The sequence below is a fragment of the Bufo bufo genome, chromosome 2, assembly GCF_905171765.1.
Source record: "Bufo bufo chromosome 2, aBufBuf1.1, whole genome shotgun sequence".
NCBI lineage: Eukaryota > Metazoa > Chordata > Amphibia > Anura > Bufonidae > Bufo > Bufo bufo.
The window spans coordinates 197,326,144-197,353,265 of NC_053390.1; the positions used below are offsets into that span (position 1 = coordinate 197,326,144).

General features: G+C 40.5%; 1 protein-coding gene across 2 annotated transcripts in view; it reads right to left on the reverse strand.

Annotated features, from left to right (window-relative positions):
* Positions 1-27,122, reverse strand: part of SUSD2 (sushi domain containing 2) — a 356,375-nt gene that overhangs the window by 164,503 nt on the left and 164,750 nt on the right. For both annotated transcript variants that reach the window (XM_040416013.1, XM_040416014.1), the window contains exons 14-20: positions 21,859-22,035; positions 15,431-15,635; positions 11,283-11,434; positions 9,655-9,822; positions 9,323-9,497; positions 5,133-5,334; positions 968-1,053 (exon numbers count right to left, since the gene is read on the reverse strand). In XM_040416013.1, coding sequence (XP_040271947.1) covers positions 968-1,053; positions 5,133-5,334; positions 9,323-9,497; positions 9,655-9,822; positions 11,283-11,434; positions 15,431-15,635; positions 21,859-22,035 — 1,165 coding nt within the window. The remainder of the gene's footprint in view (positions 1-967; positions 1,054-5,132; positions 5,335-9,322; positions 9,498-9,654; positions 9,823-11,282; positions 11,435-15,430; positions 15,636-21,858; positions 22,036-27,122) is intronic.

Consider the following 27,122-nt stretch of genomic DNA (forward strand, 5'->3'; position numbering starts at 1 on the left):
ATCGCTAATTTTTATCGCGAATATCGGCACTTCGAGAATTTGCGAAGATGTAGAATATAGTGCTATATATTCGTACTCACGAATATTCTAGATTTTTTTTCATCAGTAACCCCTTTTTTTTGCTTGTGGGCCAATGAGAAGGATGCAATATCTTTGTCAGAGCTTAGTAACATCCCTAGCAACCAATAGGAAAGTTGCCTGCCCCTTACTATATAAGAAACTTCCCAGCAGTTATTTTCTGCTGTTTTTTGCAGTTATGAGAGAGAGAGAGAGAGAGAGAGAGAGAGAGAGAGAGAGAGAGAGCAGTGACATTGCTGTGCTCTGTGCTTTCATCTGGATCCAATTCCTTATCCAATTACATTAGATAGTTAGCTCATATATATAATACAGATAGTTAGTGGGAGATAGTCAGTGTAGGTTAGATAGTGATATAGTGTAGCTGATAGGTTCCAGTGCAAGGTGTTAGGTAGTGTGATAGGAATTACTGTTTCTCTGCTGTCCATACATACATGCTACAGACATAGTGCTCTGATGTCACAACAATACTTAGTGCACCAATCAGTAATATCTACTCAGACCTGAGAAAACGTGAAGTTGCATGTATTGAGCAAAAAATATGCACATCATTAGTGCCGATATGCGCAATCGCAAAAATAATGATTGGAGATCACAAATTCTAAAATTCTTACAGCATTCTCTCTCTCATTATTCTGTCATTTGGCAAATAATAATAATTATGGTAATCCTAATTGACCAAAAACAGGAAAGGTTTATTCTGATTTCATGTCAGATATTTTTTTAAAAACATGCACATGTGTCTTTTTATATAGTGTATGTAAACGTCTGGTTTCAACTGTATGTTCATGTCTAGATTAAACCACATTCCTTCTTTAATACCTTACAACTATTCAGGATTAGCTAAGCATGTATCTACTACTGTGACCCAGAACATAGTAAGACATAGTACCTGCCATAGATCCCTCTGACACAATGCACAGCTCCAGGATGGTATGTGCACACGCTTCCTGAATCAATGTCACATCCATAATCTGGCTGTAATATAAAAAGAGTGCTTCATCAGTTTCGGAATAAACGCTTCATGTAACATGTAGTGGCTGGACTTTTGGCTGAGTAGAGAGCAAGAGGCAAGCGAGAAGTGACCTATGGCAATATAAGACGGGGCATATAGTTATAAACACTCATAGTACAGTATGTGCCGAGGTTGAAAGGACTGCTGCTGTGTATTCCAATGATAACTCAGCACGTTTATGCGCAGTTCTGCTGAAGTAAGAGTATTCTTTCGTGTTGTCATATACTATAAGTGCGTGCAGTGACCGCAGCAGAGTTAGACTACAACCTCCATCAGCATATACATTTTTACTGCACTATTGCCTTTTTCCATTAGTTTGTTTATTTGCATTAGCTGGAGTTTGAACCCTGCACAGAGGTTGACAAGTGACCCAGGGACAGGAAGATGGGGCCATGACTGCCTATGTTACCAAGTAGCTAAAGTAACGTATACATCTCTCGAGAATGTGGATATGTCCCTTAAAGGGGTCCACTGGTATTGTAAAAATAAAGCTTAAAGGGGTTTTCTAGGCACCTGATACTGATGACCTATGCTCAGGATAGATCATTAATATCTGATCAGTGAGGATCAGACACCCCTCACCCCCACCGATCAGCTGATCCCTGCAGCATTCAATGTGCAAACTTGCTGTTGAATGGAACAGGATGCACAGCTCCGTTTAAAGTGTAGTGGTCATGCCGGGTTACTGCATCTCATTCCCACTGAAATGAACGGGAGCAGAGCTGTAGTAACCCACAATGGCCACTACACTTTGAATGGAGCTGTGCTTCCTGTTCCATTGAAATGGCTAATTCCAGCACTGGAGCTGATCAGTGGGGGTGTGGAGTGTCTGGCTTCCACTGATCAGATACTGATAACCTATCCTGAGGATAGGTCATCAAAGAGAACCTGTCAGCTGTACATTGATACCCTCACTAAGGGCAACATAGTTTAGTGACATACATGCTGATTTAGCAGTCTGTCACTTCTAGGCTGGCAGAGTATTGACCCGCCAAACCAGTCAAATATGCTTGAAAAAGACTCTGTGAAGTCAAAACGTCACACAGTTGGTGAATAAACCGTATATGACTGGAGACAGAGAGTGCTGCGGCAATTATTCTCATATATATATATATGAGAGAGAGAGAAAGATATAGAGAGAGAGAGATAAACATATATACAAGGCCGGTTTTAGACAAAATGTGGCCCTGGGCAAAATCAAAAGTGGGGCCCCAAATCTTGTAATAATGTACTAACAACACAGTTACATTCTGTCGATTCCGGCGCTCCCTCACAGATTTACACCCCGTAAAGCTCCTCACACAGTTCTTCACCCTCATGGCCCAAGAATATGCCACATGCCCCCTCCCTTCACAGCAATGATTTCCCCTTACTCACAGCATCTGAGAGTGCTAAAAAACGGAAGCGCGGGATTCCTCTTCAGGCGCGCTTACCCCAAGAGGAGATCAGGGAAAGCACCCTGTTCTAAAAATAAGCCGCAGCCTGTACAAGGCTTCCAGGCTCATTGTTAGTATATCCCAGTTCAGGACACTAGATGGCAGCCACAAAATGAAAATAAACAAAAAAAATAGCATTATGGGCATCACCGCATGCGAAAACGCCCATACTATTAAAATATTTTAAAAAGTTAGCCCATATGGTGAATGGCGTAACAGAAATAAAAATTAAAAAAAGGCCAATTCACATTTTTTCATCCCTTTATCTCCCAAGAAAGTTGAATAAAAAGTGATCAAGTCACACACACCCCAAAATTGTATTGTCAAAAACAACAGATTGTCTCGCAAAAAATGAGCCCCCACACATCTCCGTAGACATAACTATAAAAAGTTATGAGGGTCAGAACATCGCGATGGAAAGAAAAAAATAATTTTTTACGAAGTCCCGATGAGGCTTAGGCTACTTTCACACTAGCGTTCTGCTGTCCGCTCGTGAGCTCCGTTTGAAGGGGCTCACGAGCGGAGCAGAACGCTTCCGTCCAGCCCTGATGCAGTCTGAATGGATGCGGATCCGCTCAGACTGCATCAGTCTGGCGGCGTTCAGCCTCCGCTCCGCTCGCCTCCGCACGGCCAGGCGGACAGCTGAACGCTGCTTGCAGCGTTCGGGTGTCCGCCTGGCCGTGCGGAGGCATGCGGATCCGTCCAGACTTACAATGTAAGTCAATGGGAACGGATCCGCTTGAAGATGACACCATATGGCTCAATCTTCAAGCGGATCCGTCCCCCATTGACTTTACATTGAAAGTCTGAACGGATCCGCTCAGGCTACTTTCGCACTTAGAAATTTTTCTAAGTTATTAATGCAGACGGATCCGTACTGAACGGAGCCTCCGTCTGCATTAATATGATCGGATCCGTTCAGAACGGATCCGATCAAGCGCAAGTGTGAAAGTAGCCTTAGCTTGCTGCAGTGAACAGGCCTATAGATGTCCTGAGAGGGGTGCTGTTAGGGTTGCCACCTTTCCCAACAAAAAATACTGGTTACACAAGTTAAAAAGGTTGGTGTGGGTTAATACAGGTGTTATTTGATCATATTTTACATTTACTTTTGGGGACACCCTGTGTATTTAAGTTTTATTTAGCCTCTATTTTTATAATGTTTCTGTGGGGATTTGAACTCACAACCATCTACATTAAAGGCAAGAACATTAACCATTGGGCTATAAAGCTCAATGCTGTTACCACTGAAAAACCTCATAGAAGTTTATCTTGTATTAAAAACCTCATAGAAGTTCTATGAATGACTTCTATGAGGTTTTTCAGCAATGCCTTAGGATTGAGCTCTATAGACCAGTGGTTAAGGTTCTTTAATGTAGATGGTTGTGAGTTCAAATCCCCACAGAAACATTTAAAAAATAGAGTCTAAATTACACTTATATACACAGGGTGCCCCCAACATATATTAAGTCAGAGCAGGGACTCCTAAGCCAGAAAATTCCCCACTCTGGAGTCCCAACAACCATTGGGTCCCTGGGCAATTGCCCAGTTTTCTCTCCCCCTAATGCCGGCCCTACATATACTGTATATATACAGTACAGACCAAAAGTTTGGACACACCTTCTCATTCAAAGAGTTTTCTTTATTTTCATGACTATGAAAATTGTAGATTCACACTGAAGGCATCAAAACTATGAATTAACACATGTGGAATTATATTCATAACAAACAAGTGTGAAACAACTGAAAATATGTAATATTCTAGGTTCTTCAAAGTAGCCTCCTTTTGCTTTGATTACTGCTTTGCACACTCTTGGCATTCTCTTGATAAGCTTCAAGAGGTAGTCCCCTGAAATGTTTTTCACTTCACAGGTGTGCCCTGTCAGGTTTAATAAGTGGGATTTCTTGCCTTATAAATGGGGTTGGGACCATCAGTTGCGTTGAGGAGAAGTCAGGTGGATACACAGCTGATAGTCCTACTGAATAGACTGTTAGAATTTGTTTTAAGAAAAAAGCAGCTAAGTAAAGAAAAACGAGTGACCATCATTACCTTAAAAAATTAAGGTCAGTCAGTCAGCCGAAAAACTGGGAAAACTTTGAAAGTAAGGGCTATTTGACCATGAAGGAGAGTGATGGGGTGCTGCGCCAGATGACCTGGCCTCCACAGTCACCGGACCTGAACCCAATTGAGATGGTTTGGGGTGAGCTGGACCGCAGAGTGAAGGCAAAAGGGCCAACAAGTGCTAAGCATCTCTGGGAACTCCTTCAAAACTGTTGGAAGACCATTTCAGGGGACTACCTCTTGAAGCTCATCAAGAGAATGCCAAGAGTGTGCAAAGCAGTAATCAAAGCAAAAGGTGGCTACTTTGAAGAACCTAGAATATGACATATTTTCAGTTGTTTCAGATTTGTTTGTTATGTATATAATTCCACATGTGTTAATTCATAGTTTTGATGCCTTCATAGTCATGAAAATAAAGAAAACTCTTTGAATGAGAAGGTGTGTCCAAACTTTTGGTCTGTACTGTACATACATACATGCCTTTAAAACACAATCCATTGGCAATAAATAACATTTATAAGAAGCATGTGTTTTGGAAGTAACATACATGAAACCTGCCGGTATCTGCCCTAGATTGTGCTAGTGTGCATGGGCAGTCTATGATCTCTGATAGAAAATCTGGAAGACTCTTGTCACTTTCATGCCACTTCAGACATTTATTATGTGCCCAACCAGCAGAATCCTTGCGGAAATCTTCTCCTAGGTGCCAAGCCATGGCATGATCTACACTCCATAAAGAGTGGATATTCCTAAAGAGAACAGATAGTTGTGATCACAAACATAACGAAAATGGTAGAAAAGGGATTGCTGACATAGTTTTTTAAAGTCAGTGCAGTGTTGATCCAGACAAAAGCAAAAACAATTATAGAGCTACCAATGCGATTTTTTCCCCATAATCTGCCTAGGGTAATAACATAACCTCACCATGTGTATATGCTCCTTTAGATGCATGCCATAATCAGGTTTACCTTGGTAGCAGCTGTTAGGCACAGTCTACTATAGCTCAGCTTACTGCCAAGTAACTGCGTTATACACAATGTCATACAAATTCATTTTGAATGATGAAATGTGCTCTGTCATCCTAATGAGTATGTAACCTTATATTCGTCTGAATTAAACACAATTTGCCATTAGGGTCACCAAACATTCATCATTTCACCAAAAGGCTATAAAAATGTAGTCACCCATTCTGAACTATAGACAGATATCCAGGGGTGGATTGGCCATAGACCTTACAGGGAAAAATTTCCCGGTGGGCCGATGCTCAAGGGGCCGCCTGGGCCCTACTCACGGACTGCCAGTGGAAGTTTTTGGGGATGTATTTTGTGCTGCTAGCAGTATTTTGTGATGGACTGTGGTATTAGACTCTGTTTGGGTGGTATAATGTGGCACAATATGGTATTGCTCGGCCTGCCCTCCATCAATTTGGACCTAACTACAAAACAGGGCCACTTTTAGTATTTTTTCCAGGGCCACTTTAAGTTCCCAGTCCGCCCCTGCAGATATCGCTTCTGTATTGTTGGTGTTTCAATGTAGTTGCCCATGACTTTTGGCTAAGCTGTCCAGATTATTATTATTATTATTTATTATTAAAGCGCCATTCATTCCATGGTGCTGTACATATGATGAAGCTGACAACCCTGTTCGACACTTGTCAGCCCAAGTCTGTCAGTAAGGTCTTGTTCATATGGAGTCTTTTGCAAGCACATTTTGGTGCAGAAAAATCTGTTTATTGCCGTGGTGGACACATCCATGGTATCCACAAAGAAACTGGAAACCGAAGTGAGTGTCTCCTCACAGTTTAAAGGGATTCTGTCACCTCTTTTTACCCTATAGAGATGCGGACATGCACGGCTAGATCGCCGATAGCATGTCCGCAATATACCTGTCCCATATCTCTGAGTGGTTTTATTGAGTGTGAACAAATGATTATATATATATATATATGTAAATCAGCCTGGTACGGAGCCCAAGGGGCTGTACTAACCGTTCTGGAGCCCAGCCACGCCCCTGTGAAGGAGCCCAGCAACGCCTGTATCCACAAATCTCCTCCTTGCTCACGAAGTCAGATCGCCGTAATCTCGCGGTGCGCAAGCTCGCGCATGCACAGTTCCTTCCCTGAGTCTGATGCCAGCACAGGGAAGGAACACTATGCCGGCACTGCTCATCGCGAGCTTACGGCGATCTGACTTCGTGCGCAAGGAGGAGATTTGTGGATGCAGGCGGTGCTGGGCTCCCTCACAGGTGGGCCTGGCTGGGCTCCAGAACGGTTAGTACAGCCCCGTGGGCTCCTTACCAGGCTGATTTGCATATATATAAAATCATTTGTTCACACTCAATAAAACCACTCAGAGATATGGGACAGGTATATTGCGGACATGCTATCGGCGATCTAGCTGTGCATTTTCACATCTCAATAGGGTAAAAAGAGGTGACAGAATCCCTTTAACTCCATTCAATGTGGCTAAACCGCGAGTAAGTAGGCCGCATTTAAGTTGAAAAACTGCGGTAGAGACCAGAGTAGTTTCTGACATGGAATACGTGCCATATTTTGTCTTTGCAAAATCTGCCATCTGAACGGAGCCCTATATGATTCTATGTTCTTTACTCACCACCCTGTAAAATGAAGCACAAATCTGAATATTATCCTAGTATTTACAGTATGAAATAATAAAAAGAACAGAGCATTAAGGCGGGTTTATAATGCACAATGTTACAGCCGATTGTCAGGAAGAAAGCGTTCCTTCCCGACAGTCAGCTGCTCGTTCAGTGAAGAAGAGCGTTTTACTCGTTCATGGGGTGATTGGCGGCACATTTAGATGGGCAGATTGTCGGGAACAAGAGCAGGAATGGGTATTCACGATAATCTGCCTTAAAAATCGAGCAGTCTAAATCCACCTTAATACAGAGCTATCTCTCCCATCATCTATTAATTCCCAGGACTGTGACTGTGATGAGGGGACATCCTCTGAGTCTGGAGGAAAGAAGGTTTCTACACAAACATAGAAGAGGATTCTTTATGGTAAGAGCAGTGAGACTATGGAACTCTCTGTCTGAGGAGGAGGTGAAGGTAAATTCACCAAGAGGGGCCTGGATGTATTATGTGTAATAATACACTGCCTGTCCAAAAAAAAAGTCGCCACCTGGATTTAACTAAGCAAATAGTTATGAGCCTCCTATTGAATAATTACTGCATGGGCGATTATCTTTCAGCTGGCAATAAGTTATTTAACACCAAATGGTGCAATGAGTTGCTTCTCATTTCTTAAACAACCATGTCGAAAGACACATCTCGTGGTCGTGGAAAAGATGTTAGTCTGTTTGAGAAGAGTCAGATCATTGGCATGCATCAAGCAGAGAAAACATCTAAGGAGATTGCAGAAACTACTAAAATTGGGTTAAGAACTGTCCAACGCATTATTAAAAACTGGAAGGATAGTGGGGACCCATCGTATTCGAGGAAGAAATGTGGCGGGGAAAAAATCCTGAATGATCGTGATTGGCGATCACTTAAACGTTTGGTGAAATCAAATCGAAGAAAAACAACAGTAGAACTCAGGGCTATGTTTAATAGTGAAAGTAAGAGCATTTCCAATGTGAAGAGAACTCAAGGGATTGGGACTGAACAGCTGTGTACCCATAAGAAAACCACTAATCAATGAGGCAAACCAGAACAAAAGGCTTCAATTTGCTAGGGAGCATAAAGATTGGACTCTGGAGCAATGGAAGAAGGTCATGTGATCTGATGAGTCCAGATTTACCCTGTTCCAGAGTGATGGGCGCATCAGGGTAAGAAGAGAGGCAGATGAAGGGATGCAACTATTATGCCTAGTGCCTACTGTACAAGCCTGTGGGGGCAGTGCTATGATCTGGGGTTGCTGCAGTTGGTCAGGTCTATGTTCAGCAACAGTATGTGCTCCAAGAATGAGGTCAGCTGACTACCTGAACATACTGAATGACCAGGTCATTCTATCAATGGATTTTTTTCTTCCCTGATGGCACGGGCATATTCCAAGATGACAATGCCAGGATTCATGAGGGTCAAATTGTGAAAGAGTGGTTCAGGGAGCATGAGACATTATTTTCACACATGGATTGGCCACCACAGAATCCAGACCTTAATCCTATTGAGAATCTTTGGGATGTGCTGGAGAAGGCTTTGCGCAGCAGTCAGACTCTACCATCATCAATGCAAGATCTTGGTGAAAAATGAACACAACAAATAAATCTTGTGACATTGCAGAAACTTATCAAAACAATGCCACAGTGAATGCGTGCCGTAATCAAAGCTAAAGGCGGTCCAACAAAATATTAGAGTGTGCGACCTTTTTTTTTTTTTTGGTGGCGACTTTTTCTTTTGGACAGGCAGTGGAATATAGATTATAGATTATGCCTTCCTCTGGATCAGCTTGCAGGGTAACAGGCTGAACTGGATGAACAGATGTCTTTTTTCAGCCTTATAAACTATGTTACTATGTTACTCAAGTGTTAACAATCACCCAATCTGAGTATGTTTAATTAATGCCAATGGATAGAAAAATACATCTCAATCATTTTTCCAGACAAAAAAATTCCTGTCCATTATAGCAACTAGTGCCAAGCTACAACATCAGACAAAAACCACGAACAAGAGTCCCACCTTTTTTGAAAAAAAAAGCCCTTTTGCCATTTCTGACTCCTTTTAAACAATGGTTAATGTTGTTTCTCAATGAAAAGTGAAGAGCAGACAGATCTTACCACTTGCCGTCATCATAGCCACTTGGTACAATCCTAAGGCTTCCAAATTCAAAGACTCTATGTTCCTCAGCTGCTGGTTTGGGATCGAAGGTGAAAGTTCCATTATTGATTTGTCTGTGTACCAGCGTATAGAGATAGTGCCAGAAGGGTGACCAAGATTCAGAATATGGCTCTCCTAAAGACAGGAATGAACAATTATTTTCTTCACAAAAGCGGAATTCTGTAAGATGTAGTTTCACAACAGCTGGAGAGCCGGATGTTGCTGATCCCGGAGTTGCAGTAGTACAGTAGGTTGAACACTTTTGGCTGTGACCCTTGTATGAGATTTGTACCTGTTTCCGTGTAGCCCCAGACCTCAATGTCTACTAAATCTGATTTCAATATTTCTGGGTTCCATTCAACAGTCAGGCTGCCTCCGAAATTTGGTGTGCCATAATACTGCCACTTTGTTTCATTGACTAGAGTACATTTCTCCAATTCTGACACCTTCCCAGGATGCACTGTGATAGAATAGAACATATTTGATTAGAGTAGTAGTTAGAGTAGTAATATCCCCAGTTAATATACAGTCATATTTCAATAGTAATGGTGGTTCCATAAGTTTCAGATGTCAGATGCTACGGTACACTTCCACATGTTGTCTATATATAATGTTAACAAACTTTTTACATACATTGCTTTACTTATCTTATACTGTCCTGGGGGTTGGGAGGGGGCAGAATGAGTTCTATTATTGACTTTTTCCATACAGAACTACATTTCTTCAGACTTCCAAATTGTATATCTCCCAGAAACCCCCTCTGTTTCAGTGTCTGCGCCAGCACAAGAGGCACACAACAGGCGCTTGCCATTTCTAATACTGTTCTTCTAATATAGAATAGGGGACCCCAAGAGACACAAGGGTTGGTGCAGCGGCTACTTTTATCCCCGCTATAGACATGCCGCTGTCAGAATATGCTCTGCTGATTATCATTTCTAATAGTGTGGTCTGAAAGGGGTTTTCTGGGATGAGATTCTTTTATAACAACCTACTGGAGATAAAAATAAAGGGGGTCATTTATTAAGACCGGCGTTTTAGACGTCTGTCTTAATAAGCCCCTGCGCTGGCAGTGGATCTGCTGAAGTTATGAAGAAGCGCCGGCCTCTCCATAACTTCTGCGTATCCAGCGCCGGTCTAAATGTAAGACAGCTTCCTTGCAGGCTTACATTTAGACCATTTTCTAAGACAGGCCTGCCCGCCCATCCCCTCCCCTGCCCACACCACACCCACTTTTTTAGACCTGGTGTGAGCGGGGAGAAGTTGCAGATTACAGCAAAAATAACCTTTGCGCCGCGATATGCACCAGAAATATGCCTAATATAGGCGTATTTCTGATCGTAAATGACCCCCAAAGTACTTATCTTTGGATTTCTTCTTGTAATTTTGCTCGCATCAGCTATAGGTGGAGAAAAGATAGCCAGTAGAATCCTTCTGACATCCTGTCCACGGTGCTACCTAATCACATTGTACTAAGGTCCAAAGCAACAGAACAAGTGCATATACAGCAGAGCAAGGCACCAGGGACAATGCATTTACAGTAAACAGCATGTGTATATCATGATATGGAAGGACAGTTGTTAGCTGCTGTCTTTTGGGATTACTACTGTGAATGATAAAAGGGTTAATACATGGGCGGCACAGTGACTCGATGGTAGGGCTGGTGCCTTGCAACACTGGGGATCCTGAGTATGAATTTGACCAAGGACAACATCTGCATGGAGTTTCTATGTTCTCACCATGCTTGTGTAGGTTTTGACAATGTACTTTGTTGTTTTTCCTACTCAACTAAAACATGTTGATAGGTCCATTGGTCCCAGTATATGAAATTAGTTAAGTTACTGTATTGGGGGCCCTGACTGATGTGAGTGTTGACAATAAATCTGTACAGCACTAAGACATATATGGAAATAAGAAAATTACCTGACAGCCAAGTTCCTGAATGAGGGTATGTGCTTCCTCCATCCACAGACATTTCAAAAGGAATACGCCCCGTCTCATAGAGTAATGGTGACACGCAGTGCGCATGACCATCCACATCAAGAAAACCATCCACAATGATCTCTTTGTTAAATCTGAAAGATTTTAAAAAAGTCACTTTTATTAGAAACCAAACATCAACTTGAAGGAGGGGTAGTGTCATATGAAAAAATAAGGACACACTATGCGCACACGTGGCACTGTTCCATCTAATACATATTATACACTGCAGTCAAGTAGACCTGTTATTGGGCTCACTGAAACAGTTACTGTAAATGGGTTACTGTACTGTAAAGGGGTTCTCTGGTGCTTTGACTAAATGCTATCTTTCATACAACCTGTGAAAGAAGATTGTTCCACCATTACTTACTACACTATTCAATCGTGCCGTTGATTGTACATTATGCTGCTGAACAAGTATCTGGTCAAGACATCAGCAGAAGAGCCTGCAGCCAGTCTGGTAGAGCATATCCCAGATTGTACATTATGCTGCTGAACAAGTATCTGGTCAAGACATCAGCAGAAGAGCCTGCAGCCAGTCTGGTAGAGCATATCCCAGATTGTACATTATGCTGCTGAACAAGTATCTGGTCAAGACATCAACAGAAGAGCCTGCAGCCAGTCTGGTAGAGCATATCCCAGATTGTACATTATGCTGCTGAACAAGTATCTGGTCAAGACATCAGCAAAAGAGCCTGCAGCCAGTAAGGTAGATCATATCCCAGATTGTGGAACTGGGGGCGTAACGGAACGATAAGTGGCTGTGGAGCGATCTTCCTTCCACAGGTTATATGAAAGCTAGAATTTAGTCAAAACCCCTTCAACCCATTCCTTTCCACAGCTTAAAGGGAACCAACCACCAAGCTTTCATAACAGTGCCATCAAATGTCGTAATCAGGCCAAATGCAGAACTCTGGTGAAGAAGCTAGCCATGGTGTCCAGTACACCTCTAACAAAGATGGCCTCTGTATCCTATGTCACATAGCCCCATAACAATCTAATACATTTAACCCATTGCTTTCCCAGGATGCTTCTTCTGTGCCCATAGCTATTGGAGAGGATGTATTGCCAGGCAGAAACAAGAGGCGTTGCTTGAAATTGTAGATTGTTAGCCCTTTTTAGATTGTAAGCCCTCGCTCCTTCTGTACCAGTTTGTAATTTGTCTTGTTCATGCTTAGTGTAATTGTCTGTATTATGTACTGTATGTGCACCCCTTATCATATGTACATCATATGGAATGAATGGCGCTTTAATAATAAATAATAATAATCATCATAATAATGAAACATTGCCATTAATGAAGGACTGCACTGCTGAATCCAGGACATTATCATTTGAAAAGGAGGGGTAGTAAGCCCTTAGCCTCTGCCCATCTGCATGTCACTGTATAGCCCTCGCTAACATGAGAATTACTGTGTATAATTCTGGCACACTTTGTCAGATCTTAAAGAGGCTCTGTCACCTGGTGCAAGTATACCCTACTTGGCATATAGCCAAGTAGGGCTCATAACGCTGACAAAAAGCATACCTTTCTTTTTCTTCTATTAGGTCCGGTTTGACAGGAAAATCTACTTAAAAAATATGCTAATGAGCAAAAGGAGCACTCAGAGGCGGGCTTATGCCTTCCGAGCACTGCTTCTGCGACACCCATTCAATTATACTTCCGCCCTTATTCTAATATTCATGCCCCCAATCCCTTTGACTGACATCGCTAGATCCACCGGACTAGCGCTGAGATCCCGTACCTGCGCACTCGCATCTATGACGGCGCGTGTGCACTAGAGGAATACACTAGCCAAAAGGAACAGGAAAAGTTCAGTGTGCACGCGCCGTCATAGATGCGAGTGCACAGTAGTGATGGGAAGTTCAAATCTTTTACATCAATCGGTTTATTTGAATCAGTTCATTCAAAAGAATTGATTCATGAATCGAATCTTCGATTCACTTGCTGAACCAAAGCTCAGGAGCTGTCTGTGGTGTGCAATGCGCATGCGCAACACTCTTTGACACAGTGTTTATTGTTGGACTGCTGTCTCCGGGAGCTGACGAGCTATCAGGTACAGGACTATTTTCAGATGTCACGGCTGTCTTCATGGTTGTGACGAGACGTGTTGTATGTATTAGCAGTTATGTGTACTGCACCTTGTGTAATATACTCACATGTGGAGGGTCTGTGCTCTACTACCTTGCTGTTAGGACTTCCTGTAGCATTTTTCCCGCTTCACTGGCAGCTGTCTGAATGTACCACAGTATTTCCCCTGCTTGTACCTGACCTCATGGATATTGCTGTAGCTCTCTGTAGTACCTCAATAACATGCTTCATATTACTTCCTCACCCCGTCACTATAGCTGGAGCATACATTATAGTATCTCCACAATGTACTGCAACTGGAGAATACCTCATAGTATCTGATGACTCCCAATTCTTTAAAGGATAACTGTCCAATTTTTTTTTTTTTGTAGCATAGGATGTGGCTGATTAATATCACCTCAGTGCCCCTCTTTAAAATTTTAACTGTGTATTCAATAACTCTTAATTTCTGCATTTTTGTTCCCTCTTCTGGCTATTAATACCTGCGCTGAAAATCCCGTTGCTATGTGTCCTCCGTCTCCCTGTTTCCTCATAGAGAAGACGGAGGGCGTAAAAGCAAGAATTGTGTGCGTGCTCCCTTTAGATCCTGTGCAGCCAGGGCTTGAAGTTAGAATATACCATCGGATTAGAGAAAACTCTGATCCGATGGTATATTCGAAACCCGATGCGTTCCCATAGTGATGGGGACGCACCTCTGACAGGTCGCTTCCATCCGCGGCACCCGAGGGGTTAATTGCGCGGATGGCAGCTCACTGTCAGAGGTCGGGTGCCTTCTAAAATGTTTACATTTGTGGGCAGTGCACCCCCCCCCCAGTATTAAAATAATTGGTGGGCCGTGCGCCCCCCCCCCTCCTCCCCAGTAATAAAGGGACACTGACAGGCCGTTAGAGCATATAAAGTGACATATATTCTTCTATTGGTCTTAATATACTTAATTAAACTATACCATTATCACCCCTCGCTGCCTTTCCTTTACTTATAAAAAGTGTTTTTATCAATATGCACTTACTTGTTGCTAAGGGCTGAATCTTTATTAAAGGGAACCTGTCATGTGGATATTTGATTATAATCTAACTAATTATATACAATCATTAACTACTAAAAAGTGCCTTAGATGTATTCACTTACTGGTGTGACAGATGGTTACCTCATAATATACACACAAAGATGCCACATGCCGCATGCTAATGAGCTGATTTGAGTCCAGCGTGATGTCATTGAGTCCAGCGTATTTTTAATTCAGAGCTATAGGCACTCCCCTGCCCACCTGCTGCTGATTCCTATGGAAACAAACTGTCACTCAGCAGCAGGTGGGCGGGGAGAGTCAGGAGCTCATGAATATTCATGACTCATCATTATCAGCTGGAGCTTTTCAATACAAGATGTTGGCAGATTGACTGGGTCAATTAAAGAAAGTGACCAAGCATTTTGCTAAGAGAATCAATCACTTATTTATGTTGCCCTTAGTTAGGACACCATAAAACTGGTGACAGGTTCCCTTTAAATATGGGGTAAGTAAGTCTAATAGTTATTGATTCGGGAATATCCTGTTATTAGTAACTACATATCTGAACGGCGAAAGCCGCCGGACTAAAAAGCCTGACATGCAGTAATTTTAGTCCAGCGGCCTTTTCGCCGTGCACCGCCGTGTTGCGCCGGAGCTCCGCCCCCGTCCCCAATAGCCGCAGGACGGATCCGACATGGTGAACAGCCTGTTGGATCCGTCCTGCCGCAAGTGTGAAAGTACCCTAAGCCGTGTTCCCTTTCCAGCAAACTTAGGGCTCTTCGCGATAAGTTACGCCACTTGTCGGACTTGGCAGAAAAAGTGGTAGAATTTTGGTGCATTTTGATTAGTAGATCTGCCTGTTTTGTAAATGTGCAGGATATTTTTTATATTGACAAATGCGATGCATACTGTAGATTTGAATAAATCAGGAGATGGTAGATAGTTACAGATTAAATGTATAATAGACAGACTTATTATACAAGTTCCGCATACCTGCATTTCACTATGGAGCTGGAGTTAAAGGTCACATTCAGAATTACAAAATCCCTTCCTCCCATCAGCAAACCAGAATCCGGAGAAATACGAATGCAGAAAGATCTGTAGTCTGGGCAGCAATTAGCAAGTTTTTCACAGGTAGCATGACAGGAGCACTGAGCTAGGACTTGTCCACACTGACTGGAACAAGAGTTAGTAGATCCTGCAAATTATAGCAAACATAATTACAGATAGATTTACGAAAATAAACTACTAAGAAAATATTAAAATTTTAGAGGTGGCATTATAGTATGTGGCAATGAGTATGCAAATTCAGTATGGTAGACTTCAGTATTAATTAAATTACAAAAATAGCAGCCTTAATAATAATCAGGAGCGTATGCAGGATTTTGGAAAGTAGACATTACACAGTGTATACAGAACGTACCAATATACTGTACACATAATATCACCATACAGTACACAAATATATATTTAAAGGGGTTTTCCAGGTGGACAAAATTGATGACCTATCTTAAGGATAGGTCATCAATATCTGATTTATGCGGATCCATCTCCCAGCATCCTGGTAAATCACTTGTTAGAAAAGGCCACATCATTCCCATGAGCTCCTCGGCCTTCTTACAGCATACCAAGCACAGTGCCGTACATTGTACAATGGCAGTGCTTGGAATTGCAGCCCAGGCCATTATACTTGAATGATTACTTTAAGTAGGGCAAAAGTTCTGTCAAATGAACAACAAACAAAGGCGCAACATAGGGTAAGTACATTCAAGGTGCAGTACCTTAATCAAGGTTTCCACTTGGAGGCTTACCTTATGGAGTTGTGCTATTGTAGGCATATTCCAGTAAATAAAATTTGTTCTGGGCCTTTAGTGTGCAGCGCAGATAGATTCCCCCATGCAGGAGATGCCCTTCCCCCAGGAGGATAATTCACAAAGTCCAGTGGATATTACTGCATGGCGCAATCACCTTTACGACCAGGATGTGTAGAGGTCGGATCTTCTTTTATTAGTACAGTATCTCAAAGCAACATATACAATGCGTTTCGGGGATATTAGCTTCACCTTCATCAGGTAAAAATTGCTTATAGAAAGGTATAGCTCACATAAGGTCTTTTATATATTGTTTTAACGAGCACACTAATTGAGGGCTGCCCCTGCACCCCTCATTGGCATATGTATAAATGCTTATAATTTTATCTTAATCATGACAATACACATGAATAAATAAAATAAAAAATAAATAAAATACATCTAATACATAAAAAACTGTTTTAGATGGTCCTGTTTTAGTATTTTGTATTTGAGATCAGTGATAGTTCTCTTAGGGACCAAGTGCATTACAAGCGGTAGCCAATAATATTCATGGAGAGGATCACATGGTCACAGCTGCGGTCACGTGACCGTTGAGTGTTTTTGGCAACCACAATCCTTATAAAGGAATGTTGTTGCCCTCGAGGTCACTTGATCGTGACCTGATACTCACGTGACGGACAGCAGTTCAATTGAGATGGATAGTTATGATTAGTGCTATTCCTGATTTTTACTATTCATGATTTTGGTCTATATTTGACCTTCAAGGTAGAAGCAAAATAAAATATAATTATACATGTGGATTATAAAATCACATGTATAAAAATAAATAAATGAAATAGAAATATAAACAAATAAGAAAAAGAGAAACCAACAAGAGAAAGCAGCTATTAAAACATTATTATCTAATGACAATATTGTCATCTGAAGCGCTGACAAAGGTTGAGAAATTATAGTTCAGGATAGAGAAGACTATATCAGAGAGGCCCATAGAATTTACTCTGATTCTATTATATACCTCTCCATGAAGAGCCGTCATCACAATATAAGGAAGAGATGCTTTCACTGATACAATCAGCCACTCATATTCTCGATAAAAAGGAAAAAGAATGTATTCTAGTGAAAGATCCTGCTCTAGCTATTTTTTACCATCTACCAAAAATCCACAAACATCCTACAAATCTTCCCAGTAGGCCTATTATATCAGGGATATCATCCCTTACATGTAATTTATCACACTATATAGACATTTTCCTACAGAAATATATGCTAAATTTATACTGTTATCTAAAAGTTTTGACATCTCTGATCAATAATCTAAAAAATATACAGTGGAAGGCTAGTTATCGTTGGTTAACTTTAGATGTGTCATCTCTATATTCTAACATCCCGATTTAGGTATTGAATGTATATCCTATTTTCTCAATGAAGATCAAAGAATGCCGTTACACCAGAAGGAGTTCATTTTTAAGGGTATTAGATTTATAATTACTCATGACGTCTTTTCATTTATGACCAGATATACCAACAAATCCGGGGAACCACGATGGGTAGGAGATTTGCGCCAAGTTTAGCAAATTTGTTCATGGGGATGTTTGAAGATCAATATGTTTATAATTCTAAATATTGGATAAATAATATAATATTTTACCGACGGTATATAGATGACTTAAGTTTCATTTGGGGTGGGGAATAAAATACAGTCGAACAATTCACTAGTTATATGAATGATAACAATTGGGGACTTTCTTTCACCAGCACCCAGAATCAGTCTGGAATAGAATATCTGGACTTATAACTATAAGTTATATAATTATAACTCGCACATTCTTTAAAAAGGTTGATAGCATCAGCTATTTGGACTTTGGGAGCGCACATTTAAAAAAATGAAAAACCAATATTCCTTTCAGCCAGTTCAAAAGGTTGAGACGAAATTGTACTTTAGACATTGATTTCCACAAACAAAGTGAGGTCTTATACACAAGGTTTTTGAGCAAGGTATATCCTCAGAGTATTGTAAACTCGGCATATGAAAAAGTATCTAAATTGACACAAGCTGAACACCTTCTCAATAAACAAGCTGTAACCAAAAAGAAGACTGCTGCTTTCAACCTAAATTTCATTACGACTTATAACCACAAACATGCAGCAATAAAGAATGCTCTTTACAAACATTGGTACATTTTTTTTAAAAGATCCAGTCCTGGGAAAAATCATCCCAAAACATCCCAGTTTAAAATTTAGAAGATATTGATAAACTTTAGAGGAGCATGACCAACAAACTACTGGAGCTCAGCCTGCCAGTTACCAGCTGGCCGTAATCATACAAATAAATAATATAATAAACGGCTGGCTCACAGTATTTTTGCATACAAATACTTTTTATTATAGCAGCAATTATACCAAACACTATCACATTTAATAAAGGTTAAAAATCATATTATTTCATGTATGATATAATCATTGATCACTTCCAGCAACAATAAACGTAAAAATGCAGAGCTCACACATAAAATTAAAAACTAAATTTAGAGTACTCCAATAATGAACTATGACTTCTCACAATAATGTATTCACACAGCGGTACAGATATAACTGTATCTATTAGTTTCTCCGGTGGGGTTAATACTTTGTGTGTATTTAGTTCCTTTGATGAGCTATTATAGCACCGGTATTGAAATTTGGCCACAATGTTACATTACCAATTGTTAGAACCCTCCTGGTTCAGGTGTTTGTGTTCCTATGATAGCGCTCAATCCGGTTGTGTGAATACATTATTGTGAGAAGTCATAGTTCATTTTTGGAGTACTCCAAATTTAGTTTTTAATTTTATGCGTGAGCTCTGCATTTTTATATGTTTATTGTTGCTGAAAGGGATCAATGATAATATCATACATGAAATAATATGATTTTTAACTTTTATTAAATGTGATAGTGTTTGGTATAATTGCTGCGATAATAAAAAGTATTTGTATGCAAAAATACTATGAGCCAGTCGTTTATTATAAAATTTAGAAGAACCAAGACTCTCAACAATATACAAGTCCCCAGTAAATTAAGATGCTGAATTCCTGAAAAAGAAAGACCACTTGCTAATATACATCCAGCACATGGAAGTTTCAAGTGTAGACAATCTAAATGTATGTGCTGTGATATGATTTGTGAAAGCTAGGAATTTCTTAATAACCAAACCAGTAAAACCTTCCAAATTAAGAGCCATTTGGATTGTAGCTCCACCCAAGTGATATATCCACTCGAATGCCCATGTGGCCTACAGTATGTGGATCGCACTATCCAAACAATGCAAAATAGACTCAACAAACATAGGTCTAATATTAGGAAGAAGTTCTCTAAACATAGCGTATCAAAACATGCAGTGGAAAAACATGAGGGTTCCCATGAAGGTTTTAAAATCACTCCTATTGAACAGATACCATTACATCTCCGAAATATAATGCAGTCCATTAAAAGACAAGAGATGTTCTGGATATTTAATTTAAATAGTCTGAACCCTTTTGGCCTAAATGAGGCATTTGAAATCAACTTGTAATCTTGCAATCTGTATTTCGGGCCAAAATAATCATGGCCAACAGATGAGAATGTACGATGGAAGAGATAGAAAGCATATGATTTGATCCTATTTATCCGCTTATTGGATGATGAACCCACCCCTCATGTTGTTTAGTCACAGCTGGGGATGAGCGGGCCTGTGTTTTGCGGGTTCAGGTTTTGTGGCGGCTCTGTTGTGGATTCCACTCCCGCGGGCCGTGGCGGGTTTCTGTGGCGGCGGGGGCCTGTGGGGGGCATTCCGTGTTGCGTTCCATCACGGTGGAAGTCTATGGCCAGCGTGGGATTCTGTTGTGGCGGGGTGCCTATTGTGGGTTTCCGTGATGCGTGCCATCGTGGAGTTCTGTTGTGGTCCGTGGCGGCGGATTCCATGGTGGGGTGGTTGTGGAGCACGGGGTCTGGGTTTGAGCTTGTGGAGCACGGGTTCGTCCATCCTTGGGTAACAACATTATGACTACTCATTTTACCAATATATGTGTATTTAACCAACTAATTTTCTTTTATTTCATTTCACCATTGACATTATTCTCCGATTATTTAATCATTATATATTATTTATTATTTTTGCCATTATATTTTGTTTGTTTCTGTATGCCCCTTAATCTAGGTGGTACATTTTTATCTTAGCCATTTATATTTATATTTTATTTATTTATTTTTATATGTGATTTTATAATCCACGCATATAAATATATTTTATATTATTTTGCTTCTACCTTGAAGGCGAAATAGACCAAAATCATAAATAGTAAAAATCAGAAATAGTACTACTTATCTTAACTATCCATCTCAATTGAACTGCTGTCCTGACAGCTTCGCTCACATGACTCCTTGAACTCAGTCAAGTTCCGATCACGTGACCTCAAGGGCAACAACATTCCTTTATAAGGATTGTGGTTGTCCAACAACACTCACCAGTCACGTGACCGCAGCTGTGACCATGTGATCCTCTCTCTGAATATTATTGGCTACTGCTCGTAATGCTCTCGATCCCTAAGAGAACTATCACTGATCTGAAATGCAAAAGACTGAACAGGACCATCTAAAAACAGTTTTTGTAGGAATTAGATTTATTTATTTATGTTTTATATATATAAATATTATATATATTTATTCATTCATTCATGTTGTGTGTCTTGTCATGATTTTAATGGAGCCTTCTTTGTTTTACACGGATATTTTACTTAAGATCACAGTATTATCATTTATACATATGCAAATGAGGGGTGTACCTTTGACAATTGGGGACAGCCCTCAATTAGTGTGCTCCTCCTGTTTGGCGCCTTTTTTAAATATAAAAGACCTTATGTGAGCTGTATCTTTGTATAAGCAATTTTTGCCTGATGAAGGGGAAGCTAATATCCCCGAAAACGTATTGTATATGTTGCTTTAAGATACTGTACCAATAAAATCCTCTACACATCTTGGTCGTAAGGGTGATTGTGCCATGCAGTAATATCTACTGGACTTTGTGAATTTACTTGAATGATACTGAGCTACATGTAGGCCATGTGACGACTGAATGCAAAAGAGAGTTAGACCAGCACCTCCAAAATGGTAGGGGTCTGGTGCAATCTGCAACATAAACCCAAACAAGGACTTTAAGTAGCAGTACAATTCTTGTACAAAGTCAAAGACACATGCAAACGCTGAAAATACTGCTATACTCACTATATGAAAATAAGAAGCTCTTTGAGCAAATTTGTGACCAATGAACATGACATTACTGCCATAGGAAGATGTTGCAGCATTCACAGAAGGGCTGCAGTCTCTTCAAACAGCTGATCGGTGGAGGTACATGGAGTTGGATTCCCACCTATCAGATATTGATGACCTATCCTGAGGACAGATCATCAATACATGAGTCCCGGAAAATACCTTCAACAATAGCAAGAGTGCCCTCATTAATACTACAAACACAGCCAGGAGAGTGTAAATGAAATTGCTAGCACAATTGGTAGTAAAGGAAACTAGGTGAAATAATGAGACAATGGCATCTAAGACACCTAACAAGGCAGAAAGCTTAAATAGTATTTCTCATACCTAGAATACACATGGTTGGTTCACCAGACCATTTACCATCAGCTTGGCATGTTCTCTGCTTAGATCCAGTCATCACAAAACCACTATTACAACTCAATGTGATGACAGAACCAACTGAATAATTTGTTCCGTTCTTTGTGCCATTTGCTGGTGGAGCGAGCCTGCCACATGTGACCACTGCAAAAAGGAATGACAAGTATTACAATGTATGAAATCATACTGTACATACTACGGATGACCTGTATTCTTCTCAGTTACATAAAGCTCTGGATCACTATCGGGTAATACTATAGGGTGCAACTATCCACTGCATGCAGTCGACTGGGAAGTATCCAGGGATTAATTCAATTCAACCCATTACTGGTTGTTGGTGGTTGCAACAGGATAGGTCATCAATATGTACTTGCTGCACAACCCCTTCAAGGAATTAATTGAACACCTCTACAACATACCAGGTTGACTACCAGTAGTGTAAAGACACCATTTACATTAGTGTTTTGCCAAGAATCTGACAATCTAAGGAGAAGCTCATGCCTCTTCCCCAACTGATGATGTTAGGAAAAGGAAAGATTGGCTAAACTAGATTTTTTCGCTTGATACTTTTGTCCTCCCAAGAGATACGCTGCTGCCGGAAGTTTCTGGAAGTGGATTTTTCCTCTTTTCCCACTGACAACACATGTATGTTTGGCTGAGCCGAATATGTATGGTGAATTCGGGGGGGGGGAAGGGGGGGTTATGATTTAGTCGGGAGTGATTGCTGATCAGCTGACAGCTATGGACTGTGTATGGCCACCTTAAAAACTGCTCTATTCTGCCACATCTGTCTATGTCTGACATTCTATACAGAAGAGAGAAAATTGAAACTACAATACTACAATATAATTGTATATATATAGGCGGGTGGCTCACACCTAATAGCTACGGTGGGTGCTACTAACTCAAAGTTGGGTGCCCGATCCCAAAAGTAGTGGAAGCTTGAATTAGAAAGGAGAGTGAGCACTCACAACATCTGTGTCATATGGAAATAGTTTTACTTAGACCTAATTGGTCAGATAAGGTTATAACAATAATAGCAATAATCCATTCACAATAAAATACAATGAACCTAAAAATTATCTAAAATTACTATGATATGGTACCATTTAATTTCCACAACTGTATTCGGGGTTGAAAATTCGTGACCGCACTCCGTGACACTTATAACAACAGTGTCACTGTCTGTAAGTATAATAGATGGAAGCGTCCTAAAAGTTCCTCATATGGGGCACTTGAACGGCTTGTCTCCAATGTGAGCAGACGCCGTATAGAGTGATTCCTCCAGGAAAGTTCACTCCAACCAGAACGGTAAAAGCAAAGTCCCAGACTTATAATTTTTCAGTTCCTACCTGGTTCCTTGGTAATGTATCTCGCTATGTGGCGTCTCCTCGAGGCGAGCGGTGCCGGCCGTCCGAGCGTCTTACGCCGCAAGTCTCAGGCGGGTGACGTCACAATATCGCGGGATCCGGCAGGTAGGATTCTGATCAGCAATCTGCGCTGAAAGCTGTGTCTGTACTAACTTTGCTGAAGATTCATTCATGCATGGCCATGCAATCCATAGGAGGGTCCGGTATATTAGGTGGGCGCTTTTCCTTCTCTTTCATCAGACGCGTTTCGGGGCGTCTACACCCCTTCCTCAGTGGTCAAAGCGCCATCAATCATTATCCACCTTTTATAGTCTCTATGGTAATCCACAAAAACAGGAATCCGGATCATCTGGACATAATGACTACCAATGCGGTTTTAAGTGCGGTATTCGTGCGGTTTTTCAACATCCATTGCGTTTTTTATTACAAATGCATCTAACATACTATAGTATCCTGCCCGACACAGTATTTAAGATAAAAAATGATAATTTAATACTTTAATATGCTTATTAAAATTGAAATGGTTAAAAACAATAAATATACATACATACTAACCCTTTCTATACACACATTAATAAGCATCAGCTGATATATCTGGGGACATTATTATATAAATATATAAGATTATAAGATATAAATATATGAAGATATAAAATATATAGGGAAGGGTTTGTGGAAGAATTTCTGCCAATGAAATAAATGTAGAAAGTGAGGTTCAGAAGTCATGGATGCTGATCTCCTCTCCGAGGGGGGGCCCCAGAGCCGGAAGGCTAAACATGGGATCTCCCGTCAGAGAGGGGAACAGCACCCTATAAGAAGCCGAAGATCTCCAGGTCCGAATTCAGGCCTGCTGGCAATAGGCAGCCAAATTCATAAATATGTTTCGATTCGGCTCTGGACATCCTCCTGATATAATCTCCCCCTCTCCAATGTCTATCAATTTTTTCCAGGGCCACAAAGAACAATTTAGATGGATCCCTGTTATGTACTTCATCATAGTGTTTGGAGAGGGAGTGTTTCAAATAGCCCTTTTTGATATTTGATACGTGTTCACCTATTCTAATTTTCAATAATCTTTTTGTTCTGCCAATGTATTGGCGCTTACATGGGCACTGTATCAAATAAATAACTCCAGATGAGTTACAAGTGAGGCAATTGTTAATTTCCCAGACAAAAGAATTGTGTGCTGAGTGTACTGTGGTTGTTTTTCTTTCTTGTAGGCTCATCCTGCACCCCATACATCTCCCGCACTTAAAAAAACCTTTAAGGTTCATATAGGATCCTAAATTAGTAATTGTGGGTCCTTTTTCTTTTTCTTTCACTGACGGGGCTATTTTTAGTTTTAAATTTGGGGCTTTTGTATATATTATTTTCGGTATATTCGGCAGTAACGGGCCTATCACCCTATCACTCACCACGTGATGCCAGTGTTTAAATATAATATTTTTTATCTTTTTATAATCACTGCTAAAGGGTAGAATTATTTTAATATCACTCTTAGAATCCTCAATTGTCTCAATTGCTGTTTTTTCTTGAAAAAAGGACTTCCTGTCTAATTTTCTCACCTTGTTTAGGGAATCATCCAGAACCATTACAGGGTATTTCTTATCCATAAATTGCGATTTCATTCTGACTGCCTCTTCCTCGAATTTTTCCGGTTCGGTACAATTTCTCTTAATTCTCCGGAATTGGCCTAATGGGACATTTAGTAGCCACCTAGGTAGGTGGCAACTATCAAAAAGAATGAAACCATTCTTCGCAGTTGGCTTCTGGTATGTACTACAGGAATAGTGATCACCTACCTTTTTTATCAATAGATCCAAAAATTCAGTTTCCTCACTAATATTGGACGTGAAGACTAAATTTCGGTCATTGTTATTAATTTCTTCCAAGAACCTCATTAATTCTGTCTTTCCCTTCCTCCAAATAAATATCACATCATCGATGTAACGCCGCCATAGGACCAGATCCGCCCCAAGTTAGTAGCACCCACCGTAGCTATTAGGTGTGAGCCACCCGCCTATATATATACAATTACATTTTTCCTAGCCCGTATTTGTGGGTGAGCTCCCCGAAATATACTATGGACATCTGGCATCATATGGATAATAAGAGGCTGAAAGCTGAGAATTATAAATTTAATGATCCCAATTATGTTGAAACTGCTGAGAATAACTCAATGACTGAGAGTTTTAGAAGTTTAGAAAGTCTGTTACAAAAACAACTACGGCAACACTGGGAGATACGTTCCTTGAATTATTATGTAGAAGAGACTAAAATACCAAAAGGATTATTGATAAATAAGAATCCAGCCCAGGATCTCATCAGTGATGAATTTACTAGAGAGTGGAATGATTTATTGATCAACCAATCAGTTGCCATGATGAAATTGATCATTAAAAGGAGATTAGAGATCCTGGGGGATCTAAACATAAAGATTAATAAATTAAGGGAACATATAGAGAAATTTCCCAGAAATGCAGAGTTTAATACATGGCAGGACAGACTATGTAGGAGTTTAGACAAATTAGAGGGGGATATAATTAACAAAAAAAGTAAGAAATATATAGAAACCTATAAAAACAAAGAACAAGAAAGACACATAGAAATTGTAGAAGAAGAGGACATTTTACATCAGGGATTGTCAGATATGGAGTTAGGCAGAGAAGAGAGAATAGATAGGTACAATGTACCTGTCAGTAACAGATATGAAGAATTAGCAGGGCAACATTTTTTAGATCTCACCCCGGCACATCACAGAACACGCACAAGATACAGAGACCAAACACCACCACGACACAGGTCACCATACAATTTGAGGCACAAGAACACCAGATATCAGTATCCGACAGGGAAGGACCATTATCCAAATCACCAAACACGGAGTCAGCACCATCACTACAACAACGACACAAATCACCAACAACACTGGCACTCAGAAAAAGGAAGACCAGGAGAAGTAAGAGGAAGGGAGTCACGACACCAGAAACACTCACAAGCCCAGAGATGGGATCCATAATTAATTTAAGTTCAAAAATCCTCACTACTGCACAAATTAATTTATTGAATAAGGGGTTGAAGTTTGCCCCGTCTAATACCACAGATAAATTCTCAACCTTTATAGGTATCCAAAAATTCATCAGGAACCTTTGCCTTAAAAAATATCATATAAAAAATCCCATAACTAGAGAATCAACCGGTGGCAAAGTAGTTGATCCTTTTAAACACACCTCCCTGAAAAAGAGATCCAAAATGTTCCCACGAAATGAGATAGGTAAAGAGATAGCTACCTTTCAAAAATGTGTTGAGGATGACATAAGGAAGATGAAGGTTAGACCACCCGTCAAAAATAATTTGACGAAACGGGAGATACAGGCCATTAAGTCACTCCAGAAAGACAATAGGGTCACCGTGCGCCCGGCTGATAAAGGCGGAGCTACGGTGATCCTAGACACTGATCAATACAATAAGGAGTGTCTACGACTGTTAGCTGATCAGGCTACATATACAAAACTCAAGAGTGACCCAATACAGGACTTTGTTCAGGGCTTGGAGGATCTATGCAAGAGAGGATTGGAACAGGGAATTCTCCTAAAACAAGAATTGGAGTTTATTTTGGACACGGAGAGAAGGTTACCGACCTTCTACTGCTTGCCCAAAGTACATAAGAGTTTGACGGATCCCCCGGGACGTCCTATAGTGTCCGGAATAGGATCCGTCACTTCCAACCTGTCTAGATACATAGATCTTCAGCTCCAACCTGTGGTGAAAAATACTAAAACCTATTTGAAAGACACCACACAGATCATACAGATTTTGGAGGAATTGACAATTGAACAGGACTGGATTATGGGAACTCTA